Here is a 20,333-nt window from a genome sequence, read left to right as displayed (position 1 = left end):
AAAAAGACTCAACAAAGAGACTTGTTTTGTTTTGTTTTGATTGTAAAGTAGGAAGGAGGTTGCATTTGGGATCATCAGCTATGTGTTCAGTAGTTTAAGTTACTGGGGAACCTGCTGGCACGTTCTCAGGCCTATCCAGAAGGTGCAAATCCCCACTGTTTCCTGCCTCACGCTCCACTCACTGGCCCCACCTCTTCAATACTGGTCAGCATTGCTGAATGAAGTGTAGGAGGGTCTGCAGGGGAGGGGCCGCGAGAGCACCGCGTTTATAGAATGGTGGGACTAGCTCCCAGGTTTTGAAGATGACTCTCCAGGTATTTGGTACCAAATGGCATGTTCGTAGCGTTCATAAGAGTAACATCTGTCGCTCAGCCAACTTTCACTTTTCTGCTTTGGGATTTGCAGAACCATGGGGAAAAGATCATTCGAGCTTAGCCACTTGACCGTTTTCACTTCCCCTCTACTTCAGCACCCTGCCTCCCCAGTGTTGCTCTCTCCAAGTTACTTGCCTAAGATTTAGAGGCAGATCCATACAAGAAAATAACAATCAACAATTGTTCATCGTTTTAAATGGAATGACTTTTCAATCACTTATTTGGTTTTAGAATGAGCCTGACATTCTTATTCAAGTACCAGTTTGTTTCATTATTCCTACAGCTGAATTAATGCAGTGTGTGCTCGCTTGCTTATCAATACTTCAGCGAGCCCCGGGCCGTCTTCAGACCTGTTGCCCTCTGCCTTAATGTTCCATCGCCGGTGATCGTTCATTTAGTCTCTCAAGCCAGCCGCTGCCCTTACTCACCCATCTCCACTGCACCGGGGTCATAGCCGGTCTTGTATTGTAATCATTGAACCAACCACCCTGCCTTCAACCTTGCCTCCTGCCAGTGTATCATTTGTCATGCCCATTGCGATTCTTAACACCCAGGCGTGCGGTCAAGTCAGTTCTGACTCACAGGAAGCGCAGGCACGAGAGAATGGAACACCGCCCTGTCCGGCGCCAGCCCCCAGCGTTCTGCTGGAGCTCACTGTTGCCGGTAGGTAAGATCACCGTGCTCTCTTACTCAGCGGCTACCCCTCGTGTTGTCCGACGGCAGCTCTCGGAAAGGCTGCAAACAAAACTTGAGGGTAAAATGCAAAAGTTCCTTTGCGCGTCAGTTCTTCCCAATGGTTCCCAGCAGAAGCAATGCTTTTAAGTGTTAGGTTTGCAAGCTGGATCAAATTCCATGAATGTTTCATCCCTGATCATTGAAGCCTAACCAGCATCGTGAACGGTGTTTCCATAGAAATAGCTTTCTCAGTTCCCATTTGGTAGATCACGGTGGCGTGTGGATATGTGGTGAGCGGATTGGAAGGCAGCACTCGCCTTCCTCCCCTCCTTTGGATGCAGAGATTTAATAAAGGAGGAGAGAATTAATAATCTAGCTAATGCTTACTATGAGTCAGCCTCTTGTGTTAGGTACTTTATATATCTTACCTTGTTTCATTTTCCTGACAGCTTTGTAAAATAGGTAATTATGATACTTCTTGTGCAGATGTTTAGTAAATTAACTATATAAATAAGATCACAAGAGCAATGCTTACCTAACTGAGAGGCTATTGCTTTTAAGCAGCACTTTTCAAACTGTAGTAATTTATGGACCCCCTGTAAGTAGGGGAAAGTAACTGAAGTCCCTCAGTGCTGACGTACATTGTTGTTACAATTTCTACTTAAATATGAACAAACATGAAAATGGGTATAAATTCCTTACGCTTATAGCTCTCATTTCCTTATAAACAAATTAAAATACAAAAAAAACCTAAAAAATGAATAAGTCCGGTGAAGATTTACGGATGAGATCATCTGTTTTACTTTCAGCCATTCATCCCCATTTTCATTTCCCTCGTCCATTGCTATCCCTTCAACAGACCATGCTTATCCCACATCGTCTCTGTGTTCCCTGTTCCCATTGTGCTTTTCCAAACCCTTTGTACTTTGTTCTCCGGTAAGTGCTGTCCTGTCAGGTTCCGTGATTGATGACTCTGCAACAGGGGGAGTTCTGTTCCAGACTGGAAGGGTGATGAGGGTCTGGCAGTTCCACCAGTCTATAGGACCAGTAAGCCTGGCCTCTCTCCTGACTTTGAGTTTTGTTCGGTTTTCCTCTCCCCTCTGTCCAGGCGCATCTACTGTGATCTTTCAGAGCATTTGGTGTAGTGGTAGATGGCACCCTCTCGTTCTTCTGGGGTTGTAGAGACTGATGTTCATGTAGGCCAGTGGACTGATGTTTCCTGATGTCTTTCCATTTTCTTCACTCTTCATCAGATGGGAAGAGACTAACAGTTGCACCTTAGATGGCTGCTCACAAACGTTTAAGGCCCTAGTCATTGCTCATTAAAGTAGGATGTATACCATGGTCTTCGTGAACTGTTATGCCATGGGATTATGGGGACCCCTAAGACCGTGGTCCTGTTTCCCCATGCCCAGCGACTCATTCCTTCAAGGTATCTAGTTCTAAGGTTTCACATCTTTGCCCCTCCAGGCTCACACGTTTGCATCAACGGTAAATAACATGTGTAGATAGCGTCTGTTGAATCTATATATGTGTGTGTGTGTGTATACATCCTCTCTTTTTCCCATACTTATTCAACCTGCATATCTACCCAAGCATCTGCTTGTAGATCATTGGTTTGAAGGCGTGATTATATAACAGTCTTTGCCTCTGTTGCCTTCGACTCTTGAAAACCTCCCAGTGTCTTCATCTCTCCTTTGTTTTTACCAACCTCACTCTGACTGTACCTGGCTGTCCCCTTCACTCAAGTTATTGCTTGTCTATCAGTGACTTCCTCTCCCTGATGGCTCCTCCCCCACTGTAGAGGGGGTCCATATCCACACCTTGAGCACTAATCTAGCTTACGTGAAACACCACCTATGGGATGTGTAGGGCAGAAGTGAGAGGTTGGAAGTCACTGGCTAGAGCAGTGGTTCTCAAACTTCCTAACGCTGCTAACCTTTCATACAGTTCCTCATGTTGTGGTGACCCCAACCTTAACAATATTTTCATTGCTACTTCAGAACTATAATTTTGCTACTGTTGTGAATCGTCATGTAAATATCTGATATGCAGGATATATTTTCATTGTTAAAAATTGAACATCTTTAAAGCATAGTGATTAATCACAAAAGCAATATTGAATTATATATTATGAAATATTTATTTCTAATGACAAATAAATAAAATTTTGTCTTGAAGCGTGGTGTAGCATGGGCAACAGTCTTCACGGCGGGTACTCATATGTGGGCGTGTCTGCATGTGGGCGGACTCGCCAGGAGATGGATAGAGGAGCGGTGTCTTGGTTCCTAAGACATCAGAAATAAGTGTTTTCCGATGATCTTAGGTGACCCCTGTGAAAGGGTCGTGCAACACCTCCCCATGGGGTCACGACCCATAGGTGGAGAACCGCAGGTCTAGAGACTAGACAAGGGTTACCTCGAGTGAAGGTGAAGGCAATAGTAAGAGAGAAGTTGACAGAAACCTATGGAGACAGGAAGATACCGGGTTGCGGGCGGGGCAGAGGGTTGGGGTTGTAAGAGTTAAGGCCATAGATCCTACCGCTCCACAAGGAGCCCTGGTGGCAGAGTGCTTCCGTGTTGGTAGCTAACTACAAAATCAGCAGTTCCGAAACGACCAGCCAGTCCGTGGGAGCCAGGCAGAGCTTTCTATTCCAGGAGATGGTTCCCGCCTTGGTAAACCCATGGGGGCCGGTCTACGCTGTCCTGTTGGGTTTCTGTGAGTTGGGTAGCGTCCACGGTGACTGCCTCACCACGTCAATCATCCTGGGAGTGCACCATTCGCAGACCCAGTCTCCTTTCTTTCCCATAATGCCGTGCAACAACGGGAGCGGGCCTTGGAGAGCAAAACTCGAGATCAGAAAACAGAAGGGGCGGACTGATCAGATCGAGGTTGGGGGAGCCTCCCAGGACTTTGGCCTTTAGTCACCCTTCAGGTCTGCAACCGTCTGAGCCACACAGAAGCTGGGCCTACGAAGTGGACAATCACCCTGGGGAGTTATATCCTCCTTAAAGTAATCATCCGGGTGAGATCCAGAGGACCGCGTCCGCCCGAGGACAACATTCCCAAGGCGGTGAGGGTTAGGAACGGGAGAGTGGGGCCCCTGTCACTGGACAGGAAACAAAGGTGTATAAACGACCGAGTGAAGAAACTGATTTCCTGTGCATACGTTCATCCCATTCACAATAAAAGGTTTTTAAAAATAAAATTCAGTAATGTGCTTGGGACCAGCCCAGACTAGAAACATAAGTGTATATGTAGGCCTAAAACGTGGCCATAAACATGCATATATGAATGTGAATGTATTCTATATTTAAATTTTGTCTTCCTTTTAGTATTAAAGCTCTGTGGAGAACTCAGACTCTTGAAAATATATCTTGGGCCACATTTTAAGAAAACCAATCTCATTGCAATTGAGTCTATTCTGAATTAGTATTTGAGTTTTTTCTGATAGAGGTATTTGGAGGACCTAGTCCAATAAATAAGAATTATTTTTATAATGGGTGGGTCTAAGCAAAGAATGGTATAAATAGTATCTCTCAAATAAAGGTCATTTTAAGAGCTATTATTTAATTCACTTTTAAACCATTATATGCTTAGAGCCATTATAAAAATAATATATTTTTTATTGGACTGGGTCCTCCAAGTGCCTTTATCAGAAAATATTCTTATGCTAATGATTTTATGTTATCTCTTTGGAAGCAGTAAATCTATATTTCTTTTAAACTATGGTATAACCCACTTTGGTTCATTCACAAGTGCCTTTTCCCTTCGGAGGAGCCCTGATGACACGGTGGACTAAGCATCGAGCAGCTGACCACAAAATGAGTGGTCTAAGCCCCCCCTGCCCCCCGCTGATTCAGGGGAGAAAGATGAGGCTGTCTGCTTCCTCTTTCTCAGATCCAGTCTCAGAAACCCTCCGCACTGTGCGGTTAAACTGTCGAGCGTATGGCACGTGAATTCTGTGCCAAGAAGTCTGTCTTACAGGGTCGCTGGGCCAGAGGCAATTCGACAGCCATTGGTGGGGCTCTTTTAAAAATCTGAATTACAAATATTGTTACACCGTCTGTATTGTTCATTCCTTTTAGTCATTAGGAAAGGTAAAATTGGGTGTGGGGGTTTAATCGGTTCTTGGGAGCTCTTACAGATAGAACAATCGATAATTCGGTTAGATCAAGCACTGTTGTACAATTCCTGCCACCACCAGTTTTCAAAATATCATCTTCCTTCTTAACTCTCTGCTATCAGCTCCCCATTATCCCCTCCCACCCTCCCCCCCAGGAGCCCTTATTATTATATGCCTATAGTGGTTTTTTGGGGGGTGCGTATCTTATACCATCCAATGAGTCTGTTCACCTATAATTCTGTTACTTGTTCCCTTCAGGGAAAATCCCTACGAAAGGGAGAGGTCACACAAGACAAGAAAGCTTCTGGAAACAGTGAGCTCTGTTGCGTCTTCTGATTATGTCGCTATGAGCACACACGTGGGGTTTTTCTAAGAATAAGCCACCGTTTTATTTCTTTGGTATTCCCAATTTCTATTATGTTTTTCTTCTCCCCTCCTCCCCCTCCTCCCCCCTTTCCCTCCTTCCCTCTCCTTCCCCCCCCCCCCGCTTTCTCCCCCTCCTCATCCCCCCCTCTTCCCTCCCCTCCTCCTCCCTCTGAAACCTTGCCCTGCCTTTATTCCACTTCCTTTACACCAGAGCGTGCCCATCTCTTCAGGGCTCAGTCTGCCGTGACAACCCTGCTTTAGCTTGCTTCCTCGGCAGCTGGCTCTGTGGCTGGGGACGGGGACGGGGAGCACGGCACGGCCTCTTGGGCTAGATTGAAGGCTTGTTGAGGAAATCCTTTCCCGCCACCCTGGGGCCTGTACCACGGAGCAGAAAAGGCTGAGTGTATCCCTGCCCGTGTGCACCTAGCTTGTTCTGCACAGAGCACATGGCTGAGGTCAGAGCCGAGCTGGGGACAGCGAGGGTGTGCCAGCTCCTAGCGCTTCTTTAGTGGAAGTGGAGTTGCAGCCTGATGGGCACTGCTGGGCTAATGGCTGAAGCAGCCTGCAGGTGCCACAGATAGCTGCGCCCTGCCACTTACACATGCCCAGACCCGGTCATCCAGCCCACTCTGCCATTGACGAGCTAGTGCACCTCCCGCAAATCTGTTTCTTCATCTGTAAAGTGGAGCTAAAAACAGTATCACGTCAGAGGGTTTTTGTGAGAATTAAGAGTTATGGGTAAAGTGCTCCGAATAGTGTCTGGCATTAGTAGTGAATGCTAGCTAAAATGATCATCGTTCTGCAAGTGTTTACTAGTGCCTGGTGTGTTTCACGCAATCCAGGAAGTTCAGAAATGCAAAAGGCACGGCCCGCCTCCTGGGGACCTGGGCAGACAACCCAGTGTTATAATAGAAGTCTTCACGGACTCAGAGACAGCTTCGTGACCCGGTTAAATTCGACCCAGGCCGGAAGGACAAACGAGGAAGAACGTTAGAAGAAACACATTTACAGGCAGAGGAAGAGCTTGCGAACAGCATAAAACTCTGAAAGGCGGTGAACTGGCTGTTGTGTAGCATTTTAGCCCCTTCTCTGATACGCAGGGGCCTGTGGTGAGGTCCAGGATCATTGGAACTAGCAGTGACCAGATTAATAATAACAGTCACAACAAACTGCTTCATCAAAGGTTTCAACCAAAAGATGAATTGGCAACTGAACATCACAGCTCTCCAGCGGTGCGTCTGCCGCCGTCACACAATTGCTGTCTCGAGACAACCACCATGTGACAGGAGTCACCATGTGACTGCGTTGTTGGGACAAACCGCTGCGGTAGGAGATTGGGCATGGATAACTTCCTCCTTCCCGCGGAGCTTTTGTTGAGTTTTCAACATTAAGCCAGTTGTACTTGGGTGTCTTTTGACAGGAGAGCCTCCTGTTTGACGATCTGGCCTTTTTTTCGAGAGCAAAGAACTGTTTGGGGGAGTGGGGAGGGTTGTGGTTTGGTGTGGTGTGGTGGTGTGTGTGTGTGTGTGTGTGTGTGTGTGTGTGTGTGTGTGTGTGTGTGTGTGTGTTGGTGGTGGTGGTGGTGGTGGTGGTGCTCTTGTTTCCTTATTCCTTTTCCTTGCGGAATTTCCCTCTGTGTGCTGAGTGAAAGCTGTGTTTTATCTCATACAAAACCCCTTCCTGCAGCTTTGCCTTCGCTTCCTGCCCCACCCCTTTAGTCATCCACAGAAGGTTTTGGCAGTGGGTGGAGGTGTCGGGTCAGCGATTTGTGCGGTGGAAGGAAAGGCTGGGAACAGTGATGTGGCATGGCTGTCACAGTTTCCTCTCCTCTTTATATCAGTGACCCGCGTGTTCCATTGCAAAAGCCTAATGAGAACCCTGGCTTACAAGTGTCCCCTCGCCTCCTGGAGATGGACCCATGCCTGAGATGATATACAGGTGAGGCAGTTCCTCAGGGAGGGGCCCTTAAATGCCCATGGACAGCAGGGAGGCTTCTTGCCTCGTGCTTCTGTCTCACCAGCAATGTGACAGATTTTATAAAGAGATAGAATGGCCTCTGGGAGCCACAGGAAGGAGCCAGGCAGTCCATTGCTCACTCTCCTTTATTATGAGCGGATTCTCTGGCCGGTGCCTGCAGGAGATGCAGTATGCATGGTCAGGAAACACCTACACACTCTCCTGCTCGCTGAGGCCAGCGTGCGAACGCCAGCTCTTTGTGCCAGCCTGTTTGTTCCAGGATTGAAACCGAGTGTGGATTCAGTTGTTTTGTATCAAGTCTGCTTGACTCGATAGGATTAGGAGCAAACGAATTCTTGTCGCTCCGTACAGCAGTAGAGAAAAGAAAAGAAAACCGTAATGGGTTCTTAAAAAGCTGTCATGACTCGAGGTGAAATAGGCCACTGTTGAATGGCTTCATCTATAGCCTAACGGCTTTAGTCCCGAGAATAGTCAGATATGGAGCAGGATTTTAGATCCCGGATTCCTGGCTGGTGGGGGCGGGGAAATACCGCCAACCATTAAACTCTTCCATCAACCATTCCATCAAGCAGGATTTGTTCAGAAACCGTAAGGAATGTAGAGGCAAGTGAGCAGGTCTTATCAACATTCCATTTAGGTGCTCTGGATCAGACCTATTTGGCAAATGAACAGAGGGCAACAGTGAAGGCTGTCATATTTCCTTGCTTAAGTGCCTCAAGAGACACATTTCTGATTTCTCAAGCACAATGCCGGGAACTCGAGGTGTCGGTGTTGAAGCCGGGTGGGGGGTAGGGGGAGAGGACAGCCACTCCCTATTGATCGCTGGTCCTTTCACAAAGGCCAGCAAGGAGGGGTCTGTGGACAGAGCTGTCTCTGGTACATACAGGTTCTCTAAGAGTCTATGAGACGTTAAAATAGTTTTGATGGTGTCTTTTTAAGTGCGCATCTTTGTCTCCAAACATAATTAATGTTTAAAAGGAGGCCCTGATCGTCAAGGCTTTGTGGCTTAGACAGCAGCTCCATCTGGTGCTCGTAAAGGTGTTTGCTCGGCTCAGCTCGTGGTTTATTGCAGCGTGGATCCAGATGTGCACCAAGCTCGCATTTGGATGGTACCAAGTCTGAAGGGCTCCGTCTTACTCGTGGGTTTCTATTGCGCACAGTACTGACATAAGCTCGTTGTGTGCCTGGTGAACTTCATTTAGCTCTCCTGTTGATAGCCTGGTAGCTGCTAATCAGCCTAACAGTCATCTTTTGGGGAATTAACTTACTTGCCCTCAAAGTGGGGGCATTATTTTTACTGTGTCTCTCGTGCTGGAAAAGAAAGGGGGGGTAGGAAACACCTATATCCCTGGATCATATACATAGATAGAGATATATGCCACTACCAAAGAGAGAGCTTAATCCCTCCCCTGTCAGGAGAGGGTTTAACATGTTTTCCAAAATGTTAATTAAGCCAAGATGACTTATTCTCTGGTGTTGGATACCACAGTGTGAAATACACAGGGAATGGCAAAAAAAAAAAAATCAAAATAAAGAGAAATTCTTGGCGATTGACAGAAACCGCCCCAAACTATCCATAGTAGTTGGTATTGTTAGATGCTGTGGAGTTGGTTCCAACTCACGGGGCCCCTGTGTGCAAAAGAACGTAAGATTCTCCTGGTTCCGAGCCACCCTCACGATTGCCCTGCTGGAAACCTGTGTGGCAGCCACTGTGCCCATCCAGCTTGCCGAAGCCGTCCTCCTGACCCTGCCACTGTGCCCATCCAGCTTGCCAAAGCCGTCCTCCTGACCCTGCCACTGCCCATCCAGCTTGCCGAGGGCTGTCCTCCTGACCCTGCCACTGTGCCCATCCAGCTTGCCGAGGCCGTCCTCCTGACCCTGCCACTGTGCCCATCCAGCTTGCCGAGGCCTGGCCCCGTTACTTTACCGGACAGTGACTCCTGGGTAGAGAATGACACATCGCTTCCATTCTCTGGAATTTTCACCGTGAGACTATAGACCGAACTTACTGCCAGCGAGCCCACCTGAATCACAGAGCTCCTGTAGGACACAGGACAGCTGCCCTGGGGGTTTCGGAGACTGTGACTCTTCTTGGGAGCAGACAGCCTCATCTTTGACCCTGAGAGTATCTGATGGGTTCAAACTGCTGCCCGTGCAGTTGGCAGTTCAATTTGTAGCTCACTAGGTCACTAGGGATCCTCAGAAACAAAACCAAACACGCCCGTCGAGTCAATTCCAATTCACAGTCACCCTAGAGGGCAGGATAGAACACCCATGTGGGTTCCCAAGGGCCGTAACTCTCTTTTTTTAATCATTTATTGTGGCTCATACAACTCTTATCACAGTCCACGCATACATCCATTGTGTAAAGCACACCTATACATTCGTTGCTCCCATCATTCTCAAAACTCTCGCTCTCCACTTTGGCTCCTGGAATCAGCCCCTCACTTTCCTTTTTTCCACACCCCCTCCCTCCTCGCTCCCCCCTCCCTCATGAACCCTTGATGATTTATAAATTATTATTTTATCATGTCTTACACTGCCTGACATCTCCCATCACTCACTTTTCTGCTGCCCAGCCCCCAGGGAGGAGGTCACCACTGGTCCTGAGGGGTTCTTTTGCCCTGAACTCCCTGTGTTTCCAGTTCCCAAGGTGTCGTAACTCTTAATGGGAGTAGAAAACCTCGTCTTTCTCCCAAGGTCAGCTGATGGTTTTGAACTACCAACCTTGTGCTTATCCGCCCAACATACAACCACTATGTCACCAGGACTCATGTAGGGCTCCTTGTGAGCGTATGTGACAAAGAGGGAAGAAAAGCCTCTGGAAACACATTTATCGTAGCTGGCTGTGTAGCCTGGATCCCAGTGGGTCTCTCATTCACTCTGCAACATGAGAAAAACCACGTCTGGACTTCATTTCAGCCTTCTCACATGTATGGGCATGCCCCTTTTCAGTCTCCAATCTCCCTCCCTCTCCCATCTTTCCCCAACAGTAGCATTCCGTATGGGCTGACTTCTCTCATCTTAGAAATGAATCCTTTCTGGACCCTTATACCTTTAGTTTATTCACTCCCTCCCTCCCTCTCTCTCCCTCTCCTTCCGACTTCCCACCTAAACCCTTCTGAAAAGTAATCTACAATGACTATATCTTCTTACTTTCCAACTGACTGCTGTCTGGTTCACATCCTACTCTCTGGACCAAAATGATTCATAAAGCAGTCACTAGTGAGCCCATGCCGCAAGTCCAGTAGGAACAATTGAGTCCCTGTTTTCCATTACCTCTCCACAGCCTGTGAAATGATTGTCCTCTCCCTCCCTCGTGGAGTGGCCGCCGTTGACCCTCTGTCACGACCCTTTGGCTTGTTTCTCCTCACGTGTGCTCTCTCCTCTCAGCTTCCCGCATTCAGCCACCCCTCTAGCATGTGACACCAGAGTGCGTCAAAAAGTCTTGCTGTTGAAGTTCCAGTTCATCCACACACACGCGTATTCTAAACCAAGTCTGCTGGAGCCTGTCTCTTCCATCAGTGGATGGCTGCAGACAAGTTCTCTCTGTAATAGTCTTGTCTTCGTGTAGTTAAGGTACCTTCATGAAGAAGACTATGTTTGTACTATGCAAAGAAGAATTTTCAGGTCAGGCTAGTATTCTTTTTTTTTTTTTTTTACAAAATCCAAGTATACATCTTCCCAATCATAGAAGCTTTGCAGCCAGTTTATGGGAATGCTGCTCCACATGAAACACCCATTTTTAGATGGATCAAATGTTTGTTTGTTTTGTATTCATCATTTTATGGATTGAACATTTTAAGGAAATTGGGGAAGACCTCAAAGGTGAACCAAGAGAAGATAATTACTTTAACAAATGAAAAGAAAAAATAAACAAACAAAAACCAGCTAGAGTCCAGAAGCTGACGAAAGAAGGGCCCATTGGTGTGAGACTTAATGTAGCCATGATCTCGAAGGGTTCATTCACCGTCTCCGCTTTAGCAAGCCTCCTGGGCTCGCCGGTTCAGAAGTGCCGTACAAAGATCAGCCAGCTCACAGAGCTTTCTCTCAGGTTGTTCATCCAGATTGCAGGTGACGAAGGTGGTCATATGGGATGAGTCATCACCAGGGACGAGTGTGGTATTTACCACTACGATCCAGAGAGCAAGGAGCAGTGGTTTCAGAAGCAATCTGCTCCCCCATTGAATTTAAAGCACGGAGGTCAGCTCCAAAGGTTATCGCCACTGTTTCGGGGATGCCAGAGGGCTCATCTTGATAGAGTTTCCTCAAAGGACACAGGACAATCGCGGGGGATTATTAAGATAACGTTTGTGAGAATGATGAGGGCAACAAATGTACAAGTGTGCTTGACACAATGGATGTATATATGGACTGTGATAAGAGTTGTATGAGCCCCCAATAAAATGATTTTTAATAAAAAATGTTTTAAGAAGATTGAAAATGGCATTGATGAGGGAAAGGTCAGGAAACTTGAACGAAGTACCCCCTCCCCATTGAAGCACTGTCCCTGCGCATTCTCTGAATGTAGAAAGGTGGTCCTGTGAGAAGAGAAAGCTTGCCCCATCCTACCTGCACACCGCTGATCTTGCCCTTCCAGGCATCTTTTTTGTTCCTCAAACTCAAAGAATATTCAAAGGTACCCAATTTAAGTCCCTCAAGATGCCAAAATTGCTACTTGGACGTGGTATAAATGGAAGAGCAGAGTTCTTCCCGGAAGAGTTAGAGATACAGAAACCTTGCCTGCAAACGTATACAAAGCTAGGTGAAGGATATGCCAAAAGCCAGGAACTTTACCCTTGGGCTTCTTTTGTTTAATAAAGGTTCCTCTTTCATAGCAATACTTTCTGACTTCCCCTTGTATTTTCACTTGACCTAAATGAATCAACACTAGTAATTCTCAAATAGATGAGGCCTGCAGAATTATCGTTTGTGTTCCAGGCTCCTATAGACAACTGTCTATATACAGGCTGAGAAAATTTGGACTCATAATGTCTCCTCCAACAGTTGCAAGGTCAGCAGTTCAAAGCTACCAGTCACTCTGTGGGCGAAAGATGAGGCTTCCTACTCCCGTAAAGATTTACAATCTCAGAAACCCACGGGGCAGTTCGACCCTGTCCTGTGGGTTCACTGTGAATCAGAATCGACTCAGTAGCAGTGAGAATCCTAATAGCTGTGGTGTAGTAGTAGTGGTTCATTCTAGTTTAATTTGCATTTCCATAATGACTAATTGCATTTAATCATCTTTTCACGTATATACACTTCACATCTCCTTAGTAAAGAATCTGATCGAGTCTGCCTATTTTTTAAGTGGGCTTATTTATTTTGTTGTTGTTGTATATTGAGAGTTATTACTCTTCTCCAGTCTGTGACTTGTCTTTTCACTCTCTTCAATGGCTTTGACAGGGCTGATGCTCTTCATTTTGCTGAAGTCCAAGTTGTCAGATTACTTATCTTTTCTGGGTCATGATTCTAATGTACCAAAGAACTCTTTACCTACCTACGTTAACAACGCAAAGATTTTCTTCTAACTCTTTAAAAAGGTTATAATTTTACAGTTCATTCTTGAGTCTGTGATTCATTTTGAGTTAAGCTGTATGTATAGCATGAGGCGTGGGTCAAGTTTCTTTCTTTCTTTTTTTTTAATGGCTAGCTGGTTGTCCCAACACATGGTTGAGCAGAATATATTTTTCACCTTGCCAAAGATCGTTTCCCTATATACTCTAGCATAAGCCGACCTGAATGTCAACTGAGGCGCCTAATTTTACCACAAACACTGCATTTAAAGTGTGCAGAAAAACTCGGCATATACACAAGTATGTACAGTAAGTTGACAGTGTTTGAGTGGGTCTGTTTCAGGACTGTCTTCTGTTCCGTTGACCTGTGTCGGGGGCAGCAGCTGTCTAGTGCCCACTGGTAAAGATTGCAGGCAGTGTCGGCCACACCAGCGGTAGTCTGTGGGCACTGTGTCTGTCACCCATCTTTTCATCAAAATCAAAATACAATCTTTCAGAGTAATGTGAGAAGCATGAGACTCTTTTTCTGGGAAAAAGGATTACAGTTCGCTTAATTGGGATTCAGAGTATTTCCTTTCATCAGAATGTATTGCAAATATCCATCTCTTCTGTAATGAAAGTTTTATGTCCTTTATCTTGGGAAACATGGCTTTTCAGGTAGGTGAGATGCATGGCCGTCAAAACACAGCAGTGGGTAGTTAGTGTATAAGAAAGCGGCACGAAGCCACCGCAGACCGCCAATGAGCGTGGCTGCGTTCCAATGGATCCCTACTTATGGACACTGAAATTTGAATGTCATATCATTTTCACTGGTCATAAAGCATTATTCTTCTATTGATTTTTTTCCCCTGGCCATTTATTTATTTATTAAGCTCCCCCTGAGTTTGTTGTTGTTCGGTCATGGCCCTGCTGACCATCGGGCTGGCTCCGATTAGTGGCTTTAGAGTGTCCCGCACGTGAGACTGGGCCTGCAGGCTGCAGTTCACTTGCCCCCTGGTGTTAGTTTCTTTTATTAAAATAAATAAATCCCTGCTTGGATTTTGACTGGAATTACATTCACGCTAGAGCAATTCGGGAAGAACTGAGTTGTTTGCAATAGTGAGTCTTCTAATCCATGAGCACCGGAGCCTTGGTGGCATAGTGGTTATGCTAACTCCGACATCAGCGGTTTGCAACCACGGGGAACTCCTCAGGAGAAAGTCTCAGTTTTCTACCCTCTTAAAGAGCGACAGTCTCAGAATCCCACAGGGGCGGTTCTGCCTGTCCTACGGGTCCCTCGGACGCCAGACCGACTAGATGGACTGGCAGTGAGTCTGGATTGGAACCCATGAACACGATCTCTGTATTATGTATATCTTTGTCAGTATTCCATCGTTTTTTCTGATGTAGATTTTAGAGTTTGCGTCTATTTTTGTTCAATTGACACCTACATCTTTCTTGTGTTTGGGTGAAAGAAATCTTTGAAATGCAAATTGGATTGTTTCCCCTGCAAACACCCTAGTGATTTCCCACCGCTTTTAGGATAAACTATAATCTTTCAGCGCCTAAAAGGCCCTGTGAGTCTCCTTTTCAACCTAATTTTATGCCACTCTCACCTTGTTCACAAAGTCTCAGCCTCAGACCAGCAGGCAATCACTTTGTCAGCTGAAGGATACAACCGTAAAAATACCTGAAATAGTAAATGTGTGTTTTCCAACAAATACTTGAAGAATGCCTTGGAACCTTGAAAAGAGCCCTCCAGTGGTGTGCAGCAAAGAGTGAATTCAGATTTTAGCTACAGAGTCTTTGAACGTCTTTGGTCTGTAAGTGTGCCCTTGGCCCACGAAAGCAGAGTACTTTACAAGCATTGTTTCAGTGGGCCTTAGCATTGAGTGGATTAGCTGAAGAAAATGTTCCTTTCTCAGACGCATGCTGAAACTTGGTGAAAAGGTTATGGTTCTGACCAAAGCAAAGATCCTGGTACTTTCATTTCGCATAAAGGAGTTGAACTTCCCAGCCATGAAAATAATTTTTTCTGTCACCTAAGAGGAGTGGTGTTCTGTGGGAACAGGTGTTCTCTTGAACCTTAAAACCAGCACATTTAACCACCCAGTGTCCATTCAGCTCCTTCTGGCAGTCGTTCAGAAGGGAGTAAGGTAGAGCCTGTGCCATGAAGGGCTTTGAAACCCAGTGGGGAAACAGGTAGTTCTTGATCATTGATGTTCTTGGTCATAGGTAGGTGTCTAAAGGGCTTTGGTCATTTGAGGCGAACTGCATAGTCCAAAGGGATTTTGAGTATGCTGAGAGTTGTGGAAGGAGGCCTGTATGTAGCATAGTGGGCTTCTCTCTGAGCTGCTGACCACAGGGTCAGCTGTTTGAGTGCGCCAGGTGCTCCACAGGAGGAAGATGAGGCTGTCCACGCCCGTAAAGATTTGAAGTCTCAGAAACCCCAAAGGGCAGTTCTGCTCTGTCCTGTAAAGTCAATATGAGTCAGAACCCATTCGGTGGCAGTGGAGTTTGCATTTGAAGAGTCGTTCATTTTCCAGAACATAAGGTTACAAGTGTGTAACGCTAAGAGGCTTGGATTTCTGCCTATAATGCAGACGTTCCTCACTGCACCTAGACTTTAGCCTGATCGCTTGTTTAAAACACCTTTTCCCAGACCGGTCTCCAAGAGATCAGTAATGGAGTTCTCGGGCCGCTCCCTCAAAACCAAACCTGCTGCCATCCAATCCCTTCTGACTCATGATGGCCACGTGTGCACAGAGGAGACCTGCTTCGTGGAGTTGTTTGCGCTGTTGCTGTAATCTTGAGGGAAGCGCAGCTCTCGGCCCTTCTTCCAGGGCACCCCTGGGTGGATCCAACCCACCTTTGGTAGTGCACAAGTGGTTTGCACTACATAGGGCCCATGTTGGTTGGTTTCCCATGTGGTTCTGATTTATCTAGAACTCCCAGTTGCCACGCTGATATTGGGAATCACTGAATTAGGTTAGACTGAGCCACAGGAAAACATTCACCCGAGGTAAATAAGATGATAGTCGCATTTTAGAAAGTTAAATCTGCTCTTGATACAGAGCAGTGAAATCTGCTTTTTCTCATCCGAGGACCACGCTGTTGAGCAACAAGGATGCGGAGGGTGGATTCGGGTGGGAGGAGTCTAGGCCTGGAAGTCCGTTGCAGTAATCCAGGCAAGAGAAGGTGCGTCCTGGCACAACAGCTAGCAATCTGTGGTCATGGCAGTGGTGGGTCCCAGAGGAAAACAGGAGACAGACTTGACCAGACTGTGGTACTGGGCCCTGTGTGCCGGAATCGGCCTGGGTGTCACCGAGAATTGGGGGTGTTGGTAAGATGTAAGTTAGAAGTGGAAAGGAGGGGTTTCACAATGATCTGAATGTTGAAGCTCAGTCACCTAGATGAACGGTCGTGACGTGGCCTGAAACGAAGGGGAGGAAGAAGGTGGCCTCGTGGGTGAAGGAGGCCTGGTGAGAGGGGCTCCATGACTCAGAGTTGAGAACAGGGGTCGCCAGGAGAAATTCGCTGTACATTGCATTTTGAATTAGCCTTGAGTTTGAGGAGTCTGTGCGAAATCTGAAAATTAAAGGGCAGGTGAAGAGGAACCTGCAGCAAACTAAGAGGGGTCAGAGGTCGGTGGGTTAGAGAGCAGAGAGAGCTGTGTGCAAGGAGAGGAGGCCAGCAGCATCGTCTCCTCATCGCCGTGGAGATGGCAAGTAAAAGATAAATGATTGCATGAGACTGCAGAAGATGAGGGTTAAAAAGCAAACTTCCCAAACTGCTGATTGTGTAAAGGGAGATTTGGGACTGTCCAAATTAGTTTCTCTGTCAGTTAATTTCCCATTGAATTGAAGGAAAGGCTTAAAGTCTAGAACCACCTCTCTCCCCAGGTCTCTCATCATGATCATCGCAGCCCCTTTAACATGGTGATTTTTCTCCTCCCCGCCCCCATAGATCCATCACACTCCAAGAGCGGCTGTGACGCAGGAGGGAAACAGAAACTAAAGGACGGACAGTCTGCCATGCACCGAGTTAAGAAGCCCTGCCTGTGAAGTCCTCTCCGTCAAAAGATGTCTGCTTGTAACACCTTCACTGAACACGTTTGGAAACCCGGCGAATGCAAAAACTGCTTCAAGCCCAAAAGCTTGCACCAGCTGCCCGCAGACACCGAGAAGGCTGCCCTCACCCATGGCGGCGTGAGAACCAATGCCAACCACAGTAACAACCACCGCGCCAGGAACACCGGCAGCTTCCGGCCCCCCGTGGCCAAGAAGCCCACCATCGCTGTGAAGCCCACGATGATGGTGGCCGAGGGGCCGAGTGCGGGCGCTGAGCTCAGCATCCAGGAACACTGTGAGAACAGACCCGTCGTCGTCATCGGATGGAATCGGAACCGGACGGCCTTGACTCCGAAACCCCTGAACAATAACAACGAAGAGACTCTCGAAGGATTCGGCCATGTCCCGAAGCCGTACAGCCGCCAGGACAGCGCAAAGAAGGTCGCAGATAACAATAACGGACTGACGGACGTGCTCAAGGAGATAGCCGGCTTAGACGGCACTCCTGCTCTCGGGGGAAATGACGCGGACTCGAGGGAAACGTTCTTGGGGAGAATCAACAATTGCTACAAACGGTCGCTGGAGAGGAAGCTTCCGCCCAGCTGCCTGATGGGCACGGTCAAGGACCCTCGGGGGAAGCGGGTGGTTCTGAGCGGGGGCGCGGAAGTGATCAGTAACGAAGGGGGCCGCTTCTGCTACCCAGCGCTGTCCAGTGAGGAGGACAGTGAGGGCGATGTGCTTTCCGGGACCGCGGGGGCGGAGCACGAGAGCTGGGACGAGAGTGACGAGGAGCTGCTGGCCATGGAGATCCGCATGCGAGGGCAGCCTCGCTTTGCCAACTTCAGGGCGAACACGCTGTCTCCCGTCCGCTTCTTTGTGGGCAAAAAGTGGAACACCGTCCCCCTGCGAAATAAGTCCCTGCAGAGGATCTGCGCCGTGGACTATGACGACAGCTATGACGAAATCCTGAACGGTTATGAAGAGAATTCGGTGGTCTCCTATGGCCCCGGAAGCCTTCAGAGCACGGTGTCATCCGACTCCACATCCCCAGACTCATCCTTAACAGAAGAGTCACGCTCCGAGACAGCCAGTAGTTTATCCCAGAAGATTTGCCATGGGGGCGTGTCGTCCCCTGGTAGCCAGGGCGATGGTGCTAAGAACATGAAGGAAACGGAACCCAGTTGTGAGAGTGTCTCTGCTAATGATCAGGAGGATGCACCTCAAGCTTCCAAGGGCTCCACGGGGGCCCCAGAGACACACAAAGCAGTCCTGGCCGTCCGCCTGGAAGAGAGGGCTGGCAAGATCGCAGTACAGATGGAGAGGCCAGAGAGCAAAGCGTCCACGGACATCGCCGGGCAGGCAGTCACCATCAGCCTGGTGCCTGTGGAAGAGCAAGCGAAGCCCTACCGAGTGGTGAACTTGGAGCAGCCACTGTGCAAGCCCTACACTGTCGTGGACGTGTCAGCAGCCATGGCCAGTGAGCACCTGGAGGGGCCTGCCAACAAACCGAGGGCGAAAGGCTCGTCCTCCACCCCAAACTCTCCGGCGACATCACCAGCGTTGACACCAGGACAAAGAAGTGCCCACTTCCAAAAATCCAGTGCAATCCGATACCAGGAAGTATGGACTTCCAGTACCAGTCCACGCCAAAAGATACCCAAGGTGGAATTAACAAGTGCCGGAACTGGACCAAATATCCCGCCCAGGAAAGCGTGTCACAAATCAGCACCCACTTCGCCGACAGCTACCAACATTTCCTCCAGAACCATCCCTGTAAAGTCACCCAATTTATCGGAAATAAAGTTTAACAGTTACAACAATGCTGGCATGCCCCCTTTTCCCATTATCATCCATGACGAGCCCACGTACGCTCGGAGTTCCAAGAACGCCATCAAAGTTCCCATTGTAATCAATCCCAACGCGTATGACAATCTGGCCATCTACAAAAGTTTCCTGGGAACCAGCGGCGAGCTCTCGGCGAAGGAAAAGACAGCGAGTATCATAAGCCATACTTACGAAGAAATAGAACACGAAAGCCAAGGGTCTGACGGCACCGCCTGCAAGCCCACGGAATGCCCCCATGCAAAAGGGTTTTCGAGCAGCACAGAAGGTCAGAGGGGCTCCGTGGCCCAGAAGGTCCAGGAGTTTAACAACTGCCTCAGCCGAAGCCAATCCTCACCACAGAGAAGCTATAGTTCTAGCCACAGTTCCCCAACAAAGATCCCGAGACCCACCCCAGAACCTGCAGCCAAAGCAGAGGACCCTCAGGAGCCTCCGGCCAACGGCAGCAGCAGTAGCAGCAGGGAGAACGCAAGCACCGTTCTCTCGCAGATTGTGGCTTCTATCCACCCTCCCCAGTCTCCACCAGAAACGCCGCCATCTGGCCCCAAAGCCTGCAGCGTGGAAGAGCTCTATGCCATCCCTCCAGACGCCGAGGTGGCCAAGAATACCCCGGCCCGGCCCAAATCCCTCTTCACGTCTCAGCCCAGTGGTGAGGCGGAACCCCCTCAGAGCACAGAGAGCCCTCCGACCAAAGCACAGAAAGACCCACTCTCAAAGCCACTCGCCCTCCCTCCCTCCAAACTAGTGGCGAACGCCCAAAGTGAGCCGGCACCCCCCTTTCCGCCGCCACGCTCCACTTCCTCGCCGTACCACGCAAGCAACCTCCTGCAGAGGCACTTCACCAACTGGACCAAGCCAACCAGCCCCACCAGGTCAACGGAAGCCGAGTCCGTTTTATACTCGGAAGGCAGCAGGCGGGCAGCCGACGCAAAACCAAAGCGCTGGATATCGTTTAAAAGCTTCTTCCGTCGCCGGAAAACCGATGAGGAAGACGACAAGGAGAAAGAGCGAGAGAAGGGGAAGCTGGTGGGCCTGGACGGCACGGTCATCCACATGTTGCCCCCACCGCCAGTGCAGCGCCATCATTGGTTCGCAGAAACCAAAACGGAGTCCAGCGAGAAGCCAGCCATCGTCTTCCTGTACAGGTGCGACCCTGCCCAAGGCCAGCTCAGTGTGGAGCAGAGCCAGCCCGGAGCCGATGCAACAGCGGTCATGGGCAAGGGCGGCCCAGAGGATGCTTTCCGCCAGGAGTCAGAGAAGAAAAGGAGCCACTCCTCGCCAACACTGCTCCCTAAAAAAATTCTCAGGTAGGTAAAATAAACCGGCAGAGTGTCATTTGCTTGGTTTTGTCTTGAAAACACATTTTCGGGAGCTCAGGTGGCTGTACCTGGGCCTAAGAGCCCCGTTT

The 20,333-nt window shown here is 48.4% G+C and overlaps 1 protein-coding gene across 12 annotated transcripts in view; it reads left to right on the top strand.

The window, feature by feature from the left end:
* The window catches only part of PEAK1 (pseudopodium enriched atypical kinase 1), a 293,334-nt gene that overhangs the window by 204,880 nt on the left and 68,121 nt on the right, over window positions 1-20,333 (top strand). For 11 of the 12 annotated variants that reach the window (XM_075535961.1, XM_075535949.1, XM_075535952.1 and 8 more), the window contains one exon: window positions 16,980-20,232. In XM_075535961.1, the coding sequence (XP_075392076.1) occupies window positions 17,096-20,232 (3,137 nt within the window). In that variant the 5' untranslated portion in view covers window positions 16,980-17,095. Of the gene's footprint in view, window positions 1-7,460; window positions 7,480-16,979; window positions 20,233-20,333 lie in introns of those variants that run through there. The other variant, XM_075535960.1, reaches the window with a different exon arrangement.

This window comes from Tenrec ecaudatus, chromosome 17, assembly GCF_050624435.1.
Source record: "Tenrec ecaudatus isolate mTenEca1 chromosome 17, mTenEca1.hap1, whole genome shotgun sequence".
Classification (NCBI taxonomy): domain Eukaryota; kingdom Metazoa; phylum Chordata; class Mammalia; order Afrosoricida; family Tenrecidae; genus Tenrec; species Tenrec ecaudatus.
The sequence above is the reverse complement of the archived record's forward strand: the minus strand, read 5'-3'. Positions and strand labels throughout refer to the sequence as shown.